Source organism: Pleurodeles waltl, chromosome 7 (genome assembly GCF_031143425.1).
Source record: "Pleurodeles waltl isolate 20211129_DDA chromosome 7, aPleWal1.hap1.20221129, whole genome shotgun sequence".
In the NCBI taxonomy this organism is placed as follows: Eukaryota; Metazoa; Chordata; class Amphibia; order Caudata; family Salamandridae; genus Pleurodeles; species Pleurodeles waltl.
Window position 1 is genome coordinate 601,576,482 of NC_090446.1, and position 15,395 is coordinate 601,591,876.

The window sequence follows — 15,395 nt, forward strand, 5'->3', positions numbered from 1 at the left end:
ACTTTACCCCAAATAAGCAATTACATAAATACTTCAACTCCCAAGGCAGAACATTATCTGCTCAACTGCACAGCCCTGCATGTATTACACTGGAGAATATTCTTCTTTCTAATTATCAGAAATCAAGAAGGTTCCATCCTTCCCAAAGAAATAACTAGAGGAATTTTTGCACTGCCTGAATCGTTTGCTATAACAAAAGGCTTAGAAATGCACCACACCAGTGAAGCAGATCATGTGAGAATGTTTTTCTAACTCTCACCTCCTTGTTGAGTAGTTCTTTAACCCAGAGGACAATAATGGGAGAGTTTCTTTGGTTGCTCCCAGTCACTCAAACTGCCTTGGACTGTTCCCCACCAACTATCACTCAAAGAACTATTACTTGAAAATTACCAGCAGAGACTTCTCATCTCATCACTTGAAGATGTTGCTCACCTGTTGGAGCCGGACACTGGATGTGGTGCTACTTGCGTCATGCCGGTGCTGCCACAGTGCCCATTGCAGGAATGGGTGCAACCAGTGAGAGGTGGTGGTGGTGGCGTCATCTTCACTGCAGGTGGTAGGTTGGTAGGCAGATGAGGGTTTTTGCAGGACCCTGGCTTGTGAGGCACAGGCGGAGATGCAGCAGGAGGCACCGGAGTATGAGGATTGGGTGCCGATGTGGAAAAGGGTGGTGGCGTCTGGCTTAGCGGGTGGTGATGATGATGATGGACAGGAGAAGGAGTTCCAAGTGGTCCTGGATGAGCAGGCATTTGTTGTGTTGGCGTAAGGGGCACAGGCTGAGAGGAGAGATCTGTTGGACTGTTTGGAGGGGCAGTGAGGTCTGGATGCTGGTGATGGTTTGAAGTGTGAAAAGCTTCACCTGCAGCAATAGCAGAAGCAAAAACATGTTGCATTTTCAAGGACACATCAATCCATCTGTTCAGTTCCACATTTCCATCCAAGTTCACCTCATCTCTACATCACAATTCATCCAAATTCCTGTTCCCAATGCATTATAATACAGCACCACTATTGAGTTCATAATGCTGACTTCATTCAGCATGCTCATGCCCTACCATTCCCAACATTCCCTCCACCATTATGCTCACAACCCTGATTAAACTGGCATGCTCACAGGGCCCCTGTTGTTCTGCTCAGTTGATCCTGGCACTTTGTGCAAAGTACTATATTCTGCCCTGCTTAAGACATCCACTGTTCTGTGGAGGGTTAAATGACATTCCTTGCTCAAAATCCTCTAGCTCCTCTCACCTTTCAACTCACTTCGAACTCTGGACCCATGTCAGACATAGCAACGTAAGACCAAAGCAGTGCAGAATTCTGCTGTGCATACATGTGGGTAGACAGACCTCAATCATTAAGAGCAGCTCTTCTTTTTAGCCCACCACATTATACAGTGTAAAATCTTCAAACAAAAAACAACAAGCGCTGCATTATTCTTAACAAGTATTTCATCAAAAATGTTTATTTCGCGTGTATACTACATTCACTTTGCATTCAATAGTAATCATAGGCTGAATGCATTTCAAGTAAACAAAAATGTAACCCATGCTGGGGTGTTCGGGTAGGGGGGGCTTTAACACATCAAAATTAAAAACTATTATGAAGACATCTATATGGATTCTCTTTCCATTACAGTGCTGACAACTACTAACTACTATTGTAAAAAATAAGTCCCCACATCATTTGGAAATGCAATTTAACAGCTACAACACCGCTGTTGCAAGGCACCTGGCCAGTGGAGATGGCGTGGCTATGGAGGCGCAGGCTGGGAACCTAATGAGTATCTCCACCCTGGGGTATAACTGGGGAGGTAGACATTCGCCGACCTGAATTTCAAGGAGTGGAGCAGTCTAAATGCAGATATACCAAGATGCACTGCTTCTCTAAGTTTCTGAATTTTATTTGTAATAAGGATCTCACCATGACTAGTTTTGCTGCACTAACGTTGATTAACATCATATTAAGTGAGAATTAATTTAGAGACGAGCACATTGGGCAGTTACCAATTATTTTACCCTAGTAATAAGCCTTGCTTGTGCTAGTTATTCGTAGTGAGCCCACCATCCTAATAAGCAGTAAGTGACATCAGTCAACAAACCACGAATAAGTCTGTTCCTGTCAGCATTGGTTATACAGACACAAAAGTGAGACACAAACTGCGTGTTTGAATAAGGATTACCATTTTATATAAGATTTATAATAATACCTAAAGTTCAAATACACATTACTTAGAAAATCTTCAAACTCCGCTTGTTGGATTTATTACTTGCAATTTCGTTCAAATAATCATACAATTTGAGTTGTGCTTGAAGATGTTATACTTTAAAATAATACAGCTGATTATCACAAAGAGAGCCATAAAATATGGAGATACATCTACCCACACAAGTGGACGCAAAATAAGGACTGGGTTCCCGGTCTTACGTTGCTGAACTGTATTGGTAACTGCCATGGCACCATGTCATTGTACCTGCAAACCTATGTAGATCTATAACAAAAAGAATTTCACCTGACGTGTAATAGAACAGTGCTACCAGGCTTGCCTACCACAGAGGCTTTTGATGTCCAACATCCCATGCTTGCCTGCCCACACCACACCACACAGACTTCCAATACCTCATCCATTTAATTCTCCCAGTTATAATGACAACACTGCTCATAAACACAAAAAATATTTGCTTACTCACAGGGTATGCAGCACCCCTGGACACTACACTCATGATAACCTACTCAATGAACCCCAGCCGTGCACAAATATTTGCTCTAAAGCAGTTCCTGTCCAATAAGCCCCAACTGGTCATGCTTTTCTCAAACCAGTTACCAATCTTACTGTCTTACCCTGTCATCAACCTAGAAGACTCCTAGAAAATTCTTTGGCTCACCCGGTGGAGTCGGCCTACGGCACATGCTCTTTAACTGCTTGGGGGTAGCTTTACAGAAGTCATGTGAGGTAGGAAGAGGTGACCCTGGCATAGACACACCGGTCCCCTGGCAGGAAAGAGAGCTGTATGGACACATCTTCATATTCGCTGCATTCAGGGCTGCACTGCTACAGTCCATGGATATGTTCAGGCATCGCTCATCTTGAACAGAGGAAAAACGTATTCAGAACAATTCCACATAAGCCAGAGAGAATAGCTTAAAGAGATATGTGAAACTTCAGGTTTAGTTTAACTGTTCAGCACTCTAGATAACCTTTGGTGTGAGGAAAAGCAAAATTAGCAGCAGCCCATGGCTGAACATTTGAAAAGGGAAGTTACTTACTTGGAAATCCCAGCTTTCCATCATGGAAATCTTTGCAAAAAATCATGAATTCTGAATAGGTCTGCCTGTGTGCCAAATCCAGAACACTTTCCAATAGAAAACACTACATAACAATCAGAACATTTTCTTCTTTAGTAGGTAACCAATTAAACTTAAAGTGTAGAGGCAATTGTGATTCAAATTTTACACTTTTATTTATTTGTAATGGGAAGCAGTAAGAAAGTGAGCAGAAACAGAAGGAAAGTCGAGAAAAACTGCACTAGGCCTCTAAGGCTCATGGCTAGCCTTCCAATTCCGAAGAACTTTGCTGTGGTAGCTGACTGACATAATTGATGGGGCACAAATGAGACATTAGGATGCTAAAGAAATAAGTCACCCAAGTTGCCTCTTAAGGTCACATGTGCCGTCCATTTAAATGAATTCCGAGACAGTTGGCCTGTTCATAAGTTTAGTAGCGATCCTTACTGAGAAACAGGATTTCGGAGGAATACCTTTCCCTGCTCCATCACAGGACCACCACTAGCCTTATGAATGCTAAATGGGGGAAAAAAAAAAAAAAAAGCTCAGCACTCCAATCCAATCCAACCCCCCCCCCCCCCCAACCACCTAAAAAAAAAAGTCCTGTTGCAGGAAGCATAAAGTCAAAAGTGGAGAGTGAAATGCTCCAATTTAAATGGAAATCGGATATCACTGTAGGCTACCAACAGAAAAACAAAAGAAAACCTCAGAGTTCCTAAACAAACCCTGTTTGCAATCAGCTGCTTCAATTCTTTACTTAGCGCAGACAAGAAGTCGACTGCCAACTCAGCATTACATAATAGCATAATTTCTTATTTTATCTTTTTAAGTAACACCCATAACACATTTTTACACACAGAAACAGTTCTGGAATCTAGTACGCAGGTAGAGCTATTAAGTGTTCATGAATTACAGCAATGAAATTCTATTGTAGAAGATGAAAAACACAAAGTATTTATTAACTGAAATTATCTCTTGACATCTGTAAAGAGAGCCTGGTAGACTCTTGTAACCTTAAGTATGTGTGTTTGTGAGCGCTTCTGGAGTTTGTAAGTTCTGCAAACCCTTAGCGATAGCCTCTGTCGCGACTATAAACTGAGTTACAGGTAACCTAAGTGACATGTAAGCCATTGGAAAGGTCTTTGGATAAGATCGAAGTCGGCAGAGTCAGCTTAGCATAAGAAATTATTTTGATGTCTAAGGCCTGAAGTGTAGCATCTGGGCAGCCTAGTATATGTGCTCCAGGAATCAGATGGGTAGACCTGGAATTTCAACAACATACTACATGGCAGCTCACAAGCCGGCAGACAAAGAATTACTATGACTAGGCACAGCTTTGAGGGGACCAGTATCAAACTGCCAATAGTGATTGGCATGGATTTGGACCAAGAGGATATTCTGTGGGGTCATTTTATGCTTCAAAGAGAATCAGCTCTTCAAGTGCTGAAGTACTCACCATGTCCTGCAACTGGGTCTGGAAGAACCGCAAGTGAGCCATCCTGCATGTTACCGTTGGGGTGCTGAGAGTTCCAGAGACCTGAAAGTTTGTGTGCCGACAGGAAAGAGCTGGGATCCCAGTCACCAGAGTTCCCATGGCAAGAAGATGAGGACGATGATGAGGAAGATGAGCAATGAGAACCACAGGTTTGAGACTTGCAGGACGTGTGAGAAAGCGACACCTGCAGGAAGAATAAAACGAAAAGCTCAGCACTCAGGGCACTAATCTTGGTATCAAGAAGTAAAAGCTCTGGTAGGAAGCATTGCTGTAACTAGGTTTCAGAAAGATGTCCAATAATTACGAGGGAAAATGGCTGAATTTGGGGATTAGAGCAAGAGTGAGGGGCTGGAACCAGAAGAATCACAGATGGCCGAGTAGTCTTCCTGTAAGGTATGGGCAGAGGATACTAAATATGAGTGCTTTTAAACTGCCTTTTCTCTCCCTATGGGCAGGGGTAATGTTTGAGCTAGCAATCGCAGAACTGAATTTCAAAACGCCATGATTAAAAGAACCCAAAAAAATAAATAAACACTATGGCAAAGTATTGACCAAGCTGTGCAGCAACAAGGTACAGTTCAGTTCCTGCTTAGATGGCAGCAGCAAACCCATTTTTCACCAATACTGTGTGAGAAGAGGACCTCGTACCTTTGCAGTGGCAGTAACTGATGTGCCTCAACAAGGCAGTGTTGTTGGTCCAAGGTTGGTGTTTTTCCATGGTTTGGCTCTACTTACCTGGACTGACAGATTATTATATACTATAGTTTAAGACCACTAATGAGCTCTACAATGTTAGAGATGCACACTACTGTCCTGTCTGCAGTCTTACATTTGAGTCGCTAAGCTTCCAAGAAAAATATCTTCGCACATGAGCTACCATCAAATAGAAGCGACCTACTGCTATTAAATAGTAATTTCAACACCATACAGAAGCCTGCAATTCTTAATCGTGAAATGGAACTCATGATGTGGCAGTGTATAGAAACTAAGGAATTAGAAACGAACCGGAAAAATAAAATTATGTTCATCCTGAAGCTATCACAGAAGGAAAAACTGTACACTAACAAATAAATAACACTTGTCACTCTTCTCTAAAAGGGTTACAGACAAGGACATCCTTTGCATACAAGTTTGAAGCCAAAAATAAAAAAAACGATTTGCAAAGTAGATTTCATGACTTGCAGGCCTGGACACAGTGCTTTAGCCGACCTCACGAGCCAAAAAAAAGATATCAAGTGAATCTTTGAAAAATGCCTTGTTCTCCTAATACGTAATGGGATGCAGTGAGGGGGTGATGCCAAATATTTCTCATAAGAAACTAATACATTTGAATGTTGGAGATTTGTACTAAGTAATACAAAGAGGCAATTTTTCAAGGAAGAATTGCATTTTTTCAATGGTTCAGAAAGGAGGAGGGTAGAAGGGAGAGAGTGAAGATATCTACAAAGTGCACTGCAACAGCCCTTTAAAGTTTCACTTGTATTACTGAGGTACTAGTGATGCAAATTACTACTATCAGATTTCTGGACATCCTCTGGTTCCTATTAAAATATATAAAAGCACTCACCGCCAATGCCTGTTCTTGCATCGCTCGCCTTTCCTCCTCTTCCACACTCTTCCGGCAGCTTCTGCAGATCCACAGTGGCATCTCCCCCAATAGGTTCTGAGCAAGAGAGGGAACGAACTCTGGGGGCATCTTCTCCCCAGGAGATACAAGCCCATTGAGAGGCACCCCCGAACAGTCCTTGCGCTCTCTGTGACAAAGAAGGCAGCATGTCTGCACTGACTGGTGAATGGCGGGGAGTACCTGCAGTACAAAGGGTACACTTTAAAGACCGTATTCCCAATCCAACAGTATGGGAGCTTCAGGAACCAGTCTTCATAGACACCGACTGATTTGACCACCAAAGACACCCTGCCCACATCCAGAGCTCCCAGTAGGAATGTAAAACTACAACCTACATTTTTCACGTAAGGCAGTGTGGGTTTTGTGCCAAGAGACAATTGCAAGAATGAAGGTTCCAAAACTGAAACCATCAAACTGGACATAGGCTCACCATTTTCTCTGTCGAATTTGAGGCTTAAAAGGTGTGGTTAGGTGTTCACTTTGATCAATCACGGAACTCATCCCAAATAAATATGTCCCTAGCGACTCTCACTGGAACACAAAAGCCTTTAAATGATCTAAGCATTGCCCCAACATCTTATTAGGCACTACTACCCACATGCTTGGTGAAGTCAAAATCAGTCACCTTTCCGTATGCCTTTCTCTGCATATGCTCATCAGAATAAGGGGGCAAAAAATAAGTTTATGATCAGAAAACGGGCAAAGAACCCATATGGACTCTAAAGCACCTTTATTTTCAAGGACCAGAGCAAGGACTAATAATTCTCAATCTCAGCAACAGATAAGATTGGAGCCAATAAAAGTGGCCACGTGAAGAAACCTCTCTCACACCAGTTTTGTAGGCAATCCACTATGAAAACAGATAAAGATGCCTTCATGCACACTGACACAAGTAAATCTTTAACTATACTAATGTGGGAAATGCATTGCAAAGGATTAGCAAATACACAAGCTTCGTAGCCATTTACCAACTTTTATAGGTAGGCCCATCATGGAATGCCAACAAGCACATCCCAGGAGCAGACTTGCTCACTAAGAAATTATTCGATTTTACCAGACATTTTCATGTATTAAATGAAATAGATGAGAACAAAGTCATAACATTCCATATTCTATGAATACAGAAAGAGAATCCTCCCTAATAGATGAAGGCAGATGTGTTACTATGTGAAACCACTATTCTCAAAAACCTATGAGAATCAGCCCCTTAGTCACTACATTATATAGCCCATCAAGTAGAGGTTTGCAGCATACACAAGTGTTCCCAATAGACCAGATCCTCAGCAGAGCCAGAGCGCTTGCATGACCAGATATTCTGCAGAACTTTCCATATGGTGCAATCAGTCTCTGCTTAAAACTGTGATGGCCAGTTGAACAAACAAGAAAGAGCACAAAGGTTACAAACCTGGCAAGAAGAATTAAGCTCTGTTCATACCTTAATTCACGTCCACATAGGTGGATGTTGATGGGACCCACATACCCACACCAAAGTTCTCCTATTCATCCATCCACACATGCATCTACCCATCAACATACACTGCCCCACATATTCATGCCCACCAGTCCATCTATACTAAAAATGCACATTGACACACCAAGATCATCCATAGTCACACAAACATTCATCAAAACATCCATCTATGAGAACTGCCTATTCTTTTATGCTGTCACATTTATCCAAATACAAACTGTTCACTTAGCTGCCTTCCCTTAAACCAAGTAAACAAACATAACTATTACGCCAACATTCATCAAATCCATGCAACGATTCATCCACCCGTCAACCTATCCACACTTTTATCCGGCCACTCATCCACTCACACTGATACTACTCCATCCTCGCATCTACTGCTTGCTGCTGAAAACCACCACATACAACTAGACTATACAACATTAACATAAGTCAGCCATCCACAATGTTTACCAATTCTCAAAGATTCACATCTACACTCAGCTTACCCATTTGTTAATTTACTCATTCAGCAAAACGTGGAGATATTGACTGACCAATGCACAAACCACTCCCCCCACAGTCTCCACATCAGCCATACAACTACATTTAAGCCAGCAAAATGGAAGATCAAGAACCACTTTGCACAACTTTTCAATGTTGACATGCAAAAAGAATACACAATAAACGACCGCAACAACTGGACAAATTACAGGAGAGGTGTACTACTTGTAGGTCACTTCTACAGTATTGTACCCAAAACTGGACACAACATGCTAGAAGAGATCTAAATGTAGTAGCAGTATTCCAGGTGAGGTACCTAAAATTGCCAACAACCTTGCACAGTTTCAGGCACTTGACAATGTGCCAACACACAAAAAATGTAAAAGAAGTTAAAAATAAAAAATAAAAATTAAAAAATGTATAGAGCAGTGAACGCAAGCAGTCCATGAACCACAAGAAAGCTGGCGTGTTGTATATTCACTCACACGAGACCACTGTAAATATTTTTACATGTTTTGGTTTTAAATGCACAGCATCTGCACAAATGTTAAACTGTGCCACTGAGTGGGATTGCTTGTTTTCAGGATATTGCAACACTGAACGATGCAGAAAACCATGAAGGAAGGCTGATGGCAACAGCCATGGACACCGTCTGGGGTCTATTTCAGGACTTAAGCTCATTATTTCTACTATGAAACACTGCACACAAAACACGATTTTGCATTTGCGGAAAAAAACATGAAATCAGCTGTGAAGCCGAATCCCTGGTAATTTCCTGACATCTGCCACACTAAAAGCATAGATCAAGAAAATGGGCTATAAAGCCAACAGCACATTGTTTTGTCTAAACTTATGAATCTTGTTATAAAGGATTCAAAGAAATCATGAAACTTCACCTGTTAGGTAAAGTAATAAGCTAATAACTGCAAATGGTTTGTGTATCTTGTCAATTACTTGTACCTTCCTGTATGTAAATATTTTAATCTGTATGTTACATCCAACATATAAATACACTTTATTGACAATTTCTTTCCTCAGTACAGCACCTTATAACAAATTTCAAGTAATTTATGTCAATGAAAATTGTTTGGCGTTTTTTTTTTTTACTGCTTATCGTAAAACTATAATAATGTTCAAGTTTATTATACTTTCCGTTTAAATTCCTATCCTGTGTGAGAACCAAATTTACAAAGAATTCCTGCAACACAGTGCAGAAATAAAAATTGCTGCGCTGCACTGTGGGAAAGGGAGAGAGCAGAACAGCACCATATCCAATAAAGATGTAACACTATTATTCTTTCTCCCTGCGCTGGTGCACTGCAGGCTGCCTTGCGCTAATTCACACACCTATTGCATCATAGGGAAAGTGGATGTTTGATGTCAAGCAGAGGTTTTGTATTGGAATGGAACCCTTCCAGTAAAAACCCGTGCTGTGACATTTTTAACACTAACTTTGTATGCGTGTTTTACAGTACAAAATAAATGCAAATTTAGAAATGTTTTAAGAAACGAAAACATTTCTCTAACATTACGACTGCCCCCAGGAGGTGTATATTTTTCCGCAAAATCTCTTGTCAATGTTAGTAGCTAGGGATTTCTGTCAAAAACCTGTTGGTAGTTACAAGGGAATACCCAGGTACCACCCATTGTAAGCCCCACTGACGCACCGTAGTGCAAAGCTCTACTCTGTGTTACCCTGAAGCTACATTCCAGTGCAAACCGTGTTTAGTGCTGGAAAGCAAGTTCCAAAATCAACAGTTTACGTCACAAAAAGGATGCAAAATGTTGCAAAGTACTAATTAATTTGGCCCTCTGCATTTGTAGTTACTACTTCACCTTTTTCTTTTATTTGATGAAATCAGAGTGCTGAATTTAACTGGTATGAATGAGGTTGGAGCTTACATCCATTCAGCTGTTGGAACTTTCCAACTTAAAGAAACGTTGGGTCTTTCTGTGTTGGCATTGTGTTTGCCTTCTATGGGGTACGTAACGATTTGGATGTGCACTTTTCCGTTTAAAATTTGCTGTCTACTGAAGTTTGTGAATAATTAAAGGTAGGGGAGTGGTTATTTGGGAACTTGATTTGTACACTACACGTGGGGTCTCAAGTGTGCAAATTGGTGGGGCCGAGGAACCAGTCTTTTACCTTCATTATTCATGCCTTTGGGTCATATGGTGTGCATTATAGAGGGTAATTGAGAGTGTGGACGCATCCCACCCCACATAGTACACCTATACCCAAATAAATGTCAGCCGGCATCAGCTTGTGATGAGAAGCTATCCAGCTACAACAGGAATGCCAATAATATTTCATACCACTGATGTGCAACTTTTTATTTTGAAGGCTCAAGGCACTTCCCTATTCAGTCCCATCCTTTCACATTCAGTCCATTTTTATACCCGTTGCTTCCACTGGTTCAGAGAAGGCTGTGGGAGATTTCCGGCCCATAGTCAACAATGTTTTGCCTGGTGGAAGTGTCAGGCTTACAAATATAGTACCTGCATTTTCTTTTGGCCTTGGGCTGCATGAAGCAGCCTGGTAGGAAGCCATCTGGTGTGCACAGATTTACCTTCCTTGTTAAGGTCCCAAGCTGTTCCATTAAGCCCTCTGAATATTGACTAAGTCTGGGGACCCTCCATACCACATGATAAAACCCAGTTCCTGTACACTTCTCTAGCCTGTTGGTGGAATTCTCTCAGATAGGTTATGTAGATGTTTGTGGGAGTTAAGTGCACAGTGGTAAAGTGCATTGTGTATATTTAAAGCAAGCATTTCTTGCTACTGTGTGCCTATCCTAATATTCATCCTCGTTCTCGGTCCTCCAGGTCCCTACTGAAGTCCATCTCCCATTTTGCTTTTTGGTCATTTAAGTTACTTTTGGTCAAGTCTGTAAGGCTTTGCTGAGCCAAACCAAAGATCTTTTCCGGTGCTCTATTGTGCATGTGAATTCTAACATAGGCTAGCTCCTAATGAAGGAAGATAAGCTCCTCAAATCATTCCTGAACTTTAACATAGCACTCTGGTTAGTCCAGATGGCAAGTAGCAAATCAGTAGGATTATGGTCTTACTGAAATACCCAATCCCGTCCTGTTCTGATGTAGAGGAATCCTTACAGTGTGGACAATGTACCAAATAGCAGCTCATGTGTTTGTCCTCCTCTAGTGGACAATGTGCATCTCACAGGTCATTGTACAGCTTTCCTAGGCTACAAAGCGTCACAGGTCAAAGCAGTGTTGTCTGGTACTGGTGGTCTGTTGATTGTAGACCAAACAATTGTCCATTTTCAAGAATTCCAGCAAGAATAATGGAAGATTTTACTTATGCAGTATGGTACCAGATTATTATAACCAAATATTGTCTTGCAGAATATTGAATCCCAAGTAACTCTTACCAAAACATTGCCCCACTAGAGTTACCAATAGAACATTTTACACCTAATGGGACAATATCTTTGTAAGGGGTATTTAAGACAATATGGGGGTCATTACAACCCTGGCGGATGGCGGAGAACCGGCGGTAAGACCGCCAACAGGCTGGCGGTCTTACCTAGGTGAATTATGACCATGGCGATTACCGCCATGGTCATCCGCCGGTACCCTGTCCCGCCCGCCAGGGCGGAAACGACCGCCAGGCTGGAGACCTGGGTCTCCAGCCCCGGGGCCGTCAGTATACCGCCAGCGGTATTTGGACCCAGCTTACCGCCGTGGATTTCCTGCGGTTTGAACCGCCATGAAATCCATGGCGGTAAGCACTATCAGTGCCAGGGAATTCCTTCCCTGGCACTGATAGGGGTCTCCCCCACCCCGACTCCCTCCCCTACACCCCCCACCACCCCAAAGGTGGCAGGGCACCCCTCCCCACCCCGACCCCCAACATAACATTACTCACACATACCCGACACGCATGCAGGCACCACCAACACACACACGCACACACCCCGACATACATGCCTACATCCACACACACACAGTCATACACGCACACCAACATTCAAACATACACGCACACATCCATACAGACATACCCACAGACATACACGCACTCATTCCCACACACAACACCCCCGCAAGCATACACGCACTCACACACCCCCATGCACGCACACAACACCCCCCCAGCCCCCTCCCCTAACGGACGACCGACTTACCTGGTCCATCGATCCTCCGGGAGGGGACGGGAGCCATGGGGGCAGCTCCGCCGACACCGCCACGCCAACAGAACACCGCCACAGTGAATCACAGGACGTGATTCGCTGGGCGGTGTTCTGTTGGCGTGGCGGTGGAGCAACCTCCACTTCCCCGCCGCCCGCAAGTATGGCTGTTGGCGGCTCTCCGTCGAAATAACGACGGAGAGCAGCCAACAGTCCTAATACGCCGAGCAGCAAACCGCCTGCACAGGCGGTCTTCTGGACTGCGGTCCCAAAAAGACCGCCGAGGTCGTAATGACCCCCTATGTCTGCCCGATGATATATTTTTACCAATATTATGACTTACTACTTTGAGGAAAGAAATGGGCATGTGAACTACCACAATTTTGCTGGCAGAGCAAGTTTTGGGGATACTGGCCTGTGAGAGAGAAGTATCCGGCTGAAAAAAAACAGCTTTCCCAAAGGATAGTCATATTATGCTCACAGGATCGAAATGGAACCACTTTGTACTCTCTTCTTTAAACACACACACACACACACACACACACACACACACACACACACGATGAAGGCAAGCAAACCAATTTATGGGGACTTGATTGATCTTTCAGTAGGGAATGTCAGAGGGCATTCTCCACCAAAAGGTATAGAAACAAAGGCCTACTACTCTTGGGCAAGAAGACATTGCCGACACTTCCAATAGAGTCTGAATTAAAAAGGCAGTAGCGAATGACCCACTGGATATGGGAGTACACATAAGGAGACTAGCCGCCGAAGCACCAAATGGATGGCAAACAGCACCCAAAAAAAAAAATACACAAATACAAGAAGTACAGTAAGGTATTTGCATGATTATGTGGAGGAAAAAAAGAGAGGGCTGGTTAGAAAAAAAAATGATACAGCAAGAATGCAAATGCATGGCTATTTTTGTTAACCGTGCAACAGATTTTCATCCAAACACTTATTTCTAAAACTTACAAAGTCTTTGGGGGGTGGGAGTGGAAAGAGAGGCAGGATGCCAAGTATATGGGTCTTTAGGCAGGAGAAGCCCACTGAGCTATCCCAAAAGAATAATAAATATATTCAAAACGCACATTTTAGTCACTGTATTTGCAACATTAAGGCCACAATAAATGAAATTATGTGCCGTACAATTTCCATTTTTATCCCCAAAAATGTTTAGATCAATGCTGCTATACTGCTATCTTGGCCGCCATGAATGTAACAGTTATGTCCTTGGCTGCAGCACTAAGGCACCAAGGACGTAACCGTTACATCCTGCAACCGGATCCATGAGCCTCCCACCCCCCTCTCATGGGCAGTGATGGAAGGGGAAATCGCTTACCCTTCCACCCCTGAACACCCTCACCCCAGTGAGGCCTGATGACGTCAGTGCGCAATCGCGCGCTGGCCTCAACAGACAGCGCCCCCGCCGTGCTGGAAGCTTAGCTTCCATTGTGATCGGAAGAGAAATGCTTTCATTTCTCTTCCGATCCTGGGGGCGGCACAGAGTTGTGAAAGGAAAAGCCTTTCCTTTCCTGTCTCTGTGAGCACTTCTGCAGCCGTGAAGCGATCGGGCTGCAGAAAAGCCCACTATACACCAGGGATTTCTGTGTATTTATTTATGTATTTACGTAATAAGGGAAGCGACCCCCCTTTGGCAAGGGCCGCTCCCAAGAGGAGCAACTAATTTTTAGGCCTTCCCCTCCTGGGGGCAGAAACCTCTAGACACCAGGGATTTTATTTTTTAGGTCAATTTCACTCAAGGGTCGCTCCCCTGGGGGGTGGGGTAAATTTATTTTAGCCCATTTCTTTCCCCTTGGGGGCAGATCGACCTATTTTAAATAGGGTTAATCTGCCCCCAAGGGGGGCAGAAACCACTAGGCACCAGGGATTTTTTAACAGATGGTGAGCGACCCCTTGGGCACGTCAGCCTTGTGCCTCAGAGGCCCCGCAGCTACAGCAGCTGCAGGTGGGCCTGAAGCGAAGGTCAGCCAAGCTGTACAGCTCAAGACTACAGCTTAACGGCTGCCCCCACCTCCCTACTTTTCCTTCGTCTTCATGGTGGGTGCAGGAAGGCCGGAGCCTCCCAGATAAATAGAACTGCAGCATAACGGACGAGGGCAAGATTGACTGCCGCCGCCGCCAAATACAGACCCTCCCTGGCCTTCTTGATCATCGTGTACCCCCGGAGGGGGTGAGTCTATAGAGATTGGGACACTTTGGAGGAACGGATGCACTGCGACTTGCCAGACGGGTACACCCCTCGTCTCCCTGTCGGCTGGTGCAGACTGCGCTGGCATAGAAGGCCTGCTGCGGTTCATCTCAGGTTGTGCCTGAGTGATTTAGCAGCTTTCCCTGTGTCAGCCCGATAAGACATATGCCCCCCCAATGCTCTGCTAACTTACACGTTGCAACTACTGGAAGAACAGGCGAAATAATTAGTTCTGGGACGGCAGGCCTTGTAGACTGGCATTGTACGACACCCCCTTCAGACTTGGTGTCGGCGCAGGAGCACTGGCTCCTGACATTGGCAACCCACTTGCGGTCCTGAGCTCTGAGACCCCTTAACAGTCAATGGGTAAAGGAGATCCTAAGCAGTGAAAGCTTGCATTTGACAAGCAGAAATAAACCTTAATTTAATGCACACCCACATTGTCTGAAAAGGGGCCTGCGGGGTCAAGGACTCCGATATAACCGTCAATGGAACAGCAATAATGATGGAGCTGCATGGCGGTTTTAAGGCCATCGACCCCAGATTTGGCACAATAGCTAGCCGTCTTGACTGGTTGGGGAAGCGCCCTGACCGACATGATACACAAACACACATGGAGGACCAAATATCAAAAATGAAGGATACTGCCGCCAAAATGGCCAAGAGGTTAGAGA

General features: G+C 43.8%; 1 protein-coding gene across 1 annotated transcript in view; it reads right to left on the bottom strand.

Moving 5' to 3' along the window:
- FAM193B (family with sequence similarity 193 member B) overlaps positions 1-15,395 on the bottom strand; it is a 138,493-nt gene that overhangs the window by 112,689 nt on the left and 10,409 nt on the right. Inside the window, exons 2-5 of the mRNA XM_069244504.1 lie at positions 6,345-6,584; positions 4,739-4,961; positions 2,883-3,083; positions 433-859 (exon numbers count right to left, since the gene is read on the bottom strand). Coding sequence (XP_069100605.1) covers positions 433-859; positions 2,883-3,083; positions 4,739-4,961; positions 6,345-6,584 — 1,091 coding nt within the window. The remainder of the gene's footprint in view (positions 1-432; positions 860-2,882; positions 3,084-4,738; positions 4,962-6,344; positions 6,585-15,395) is intronic.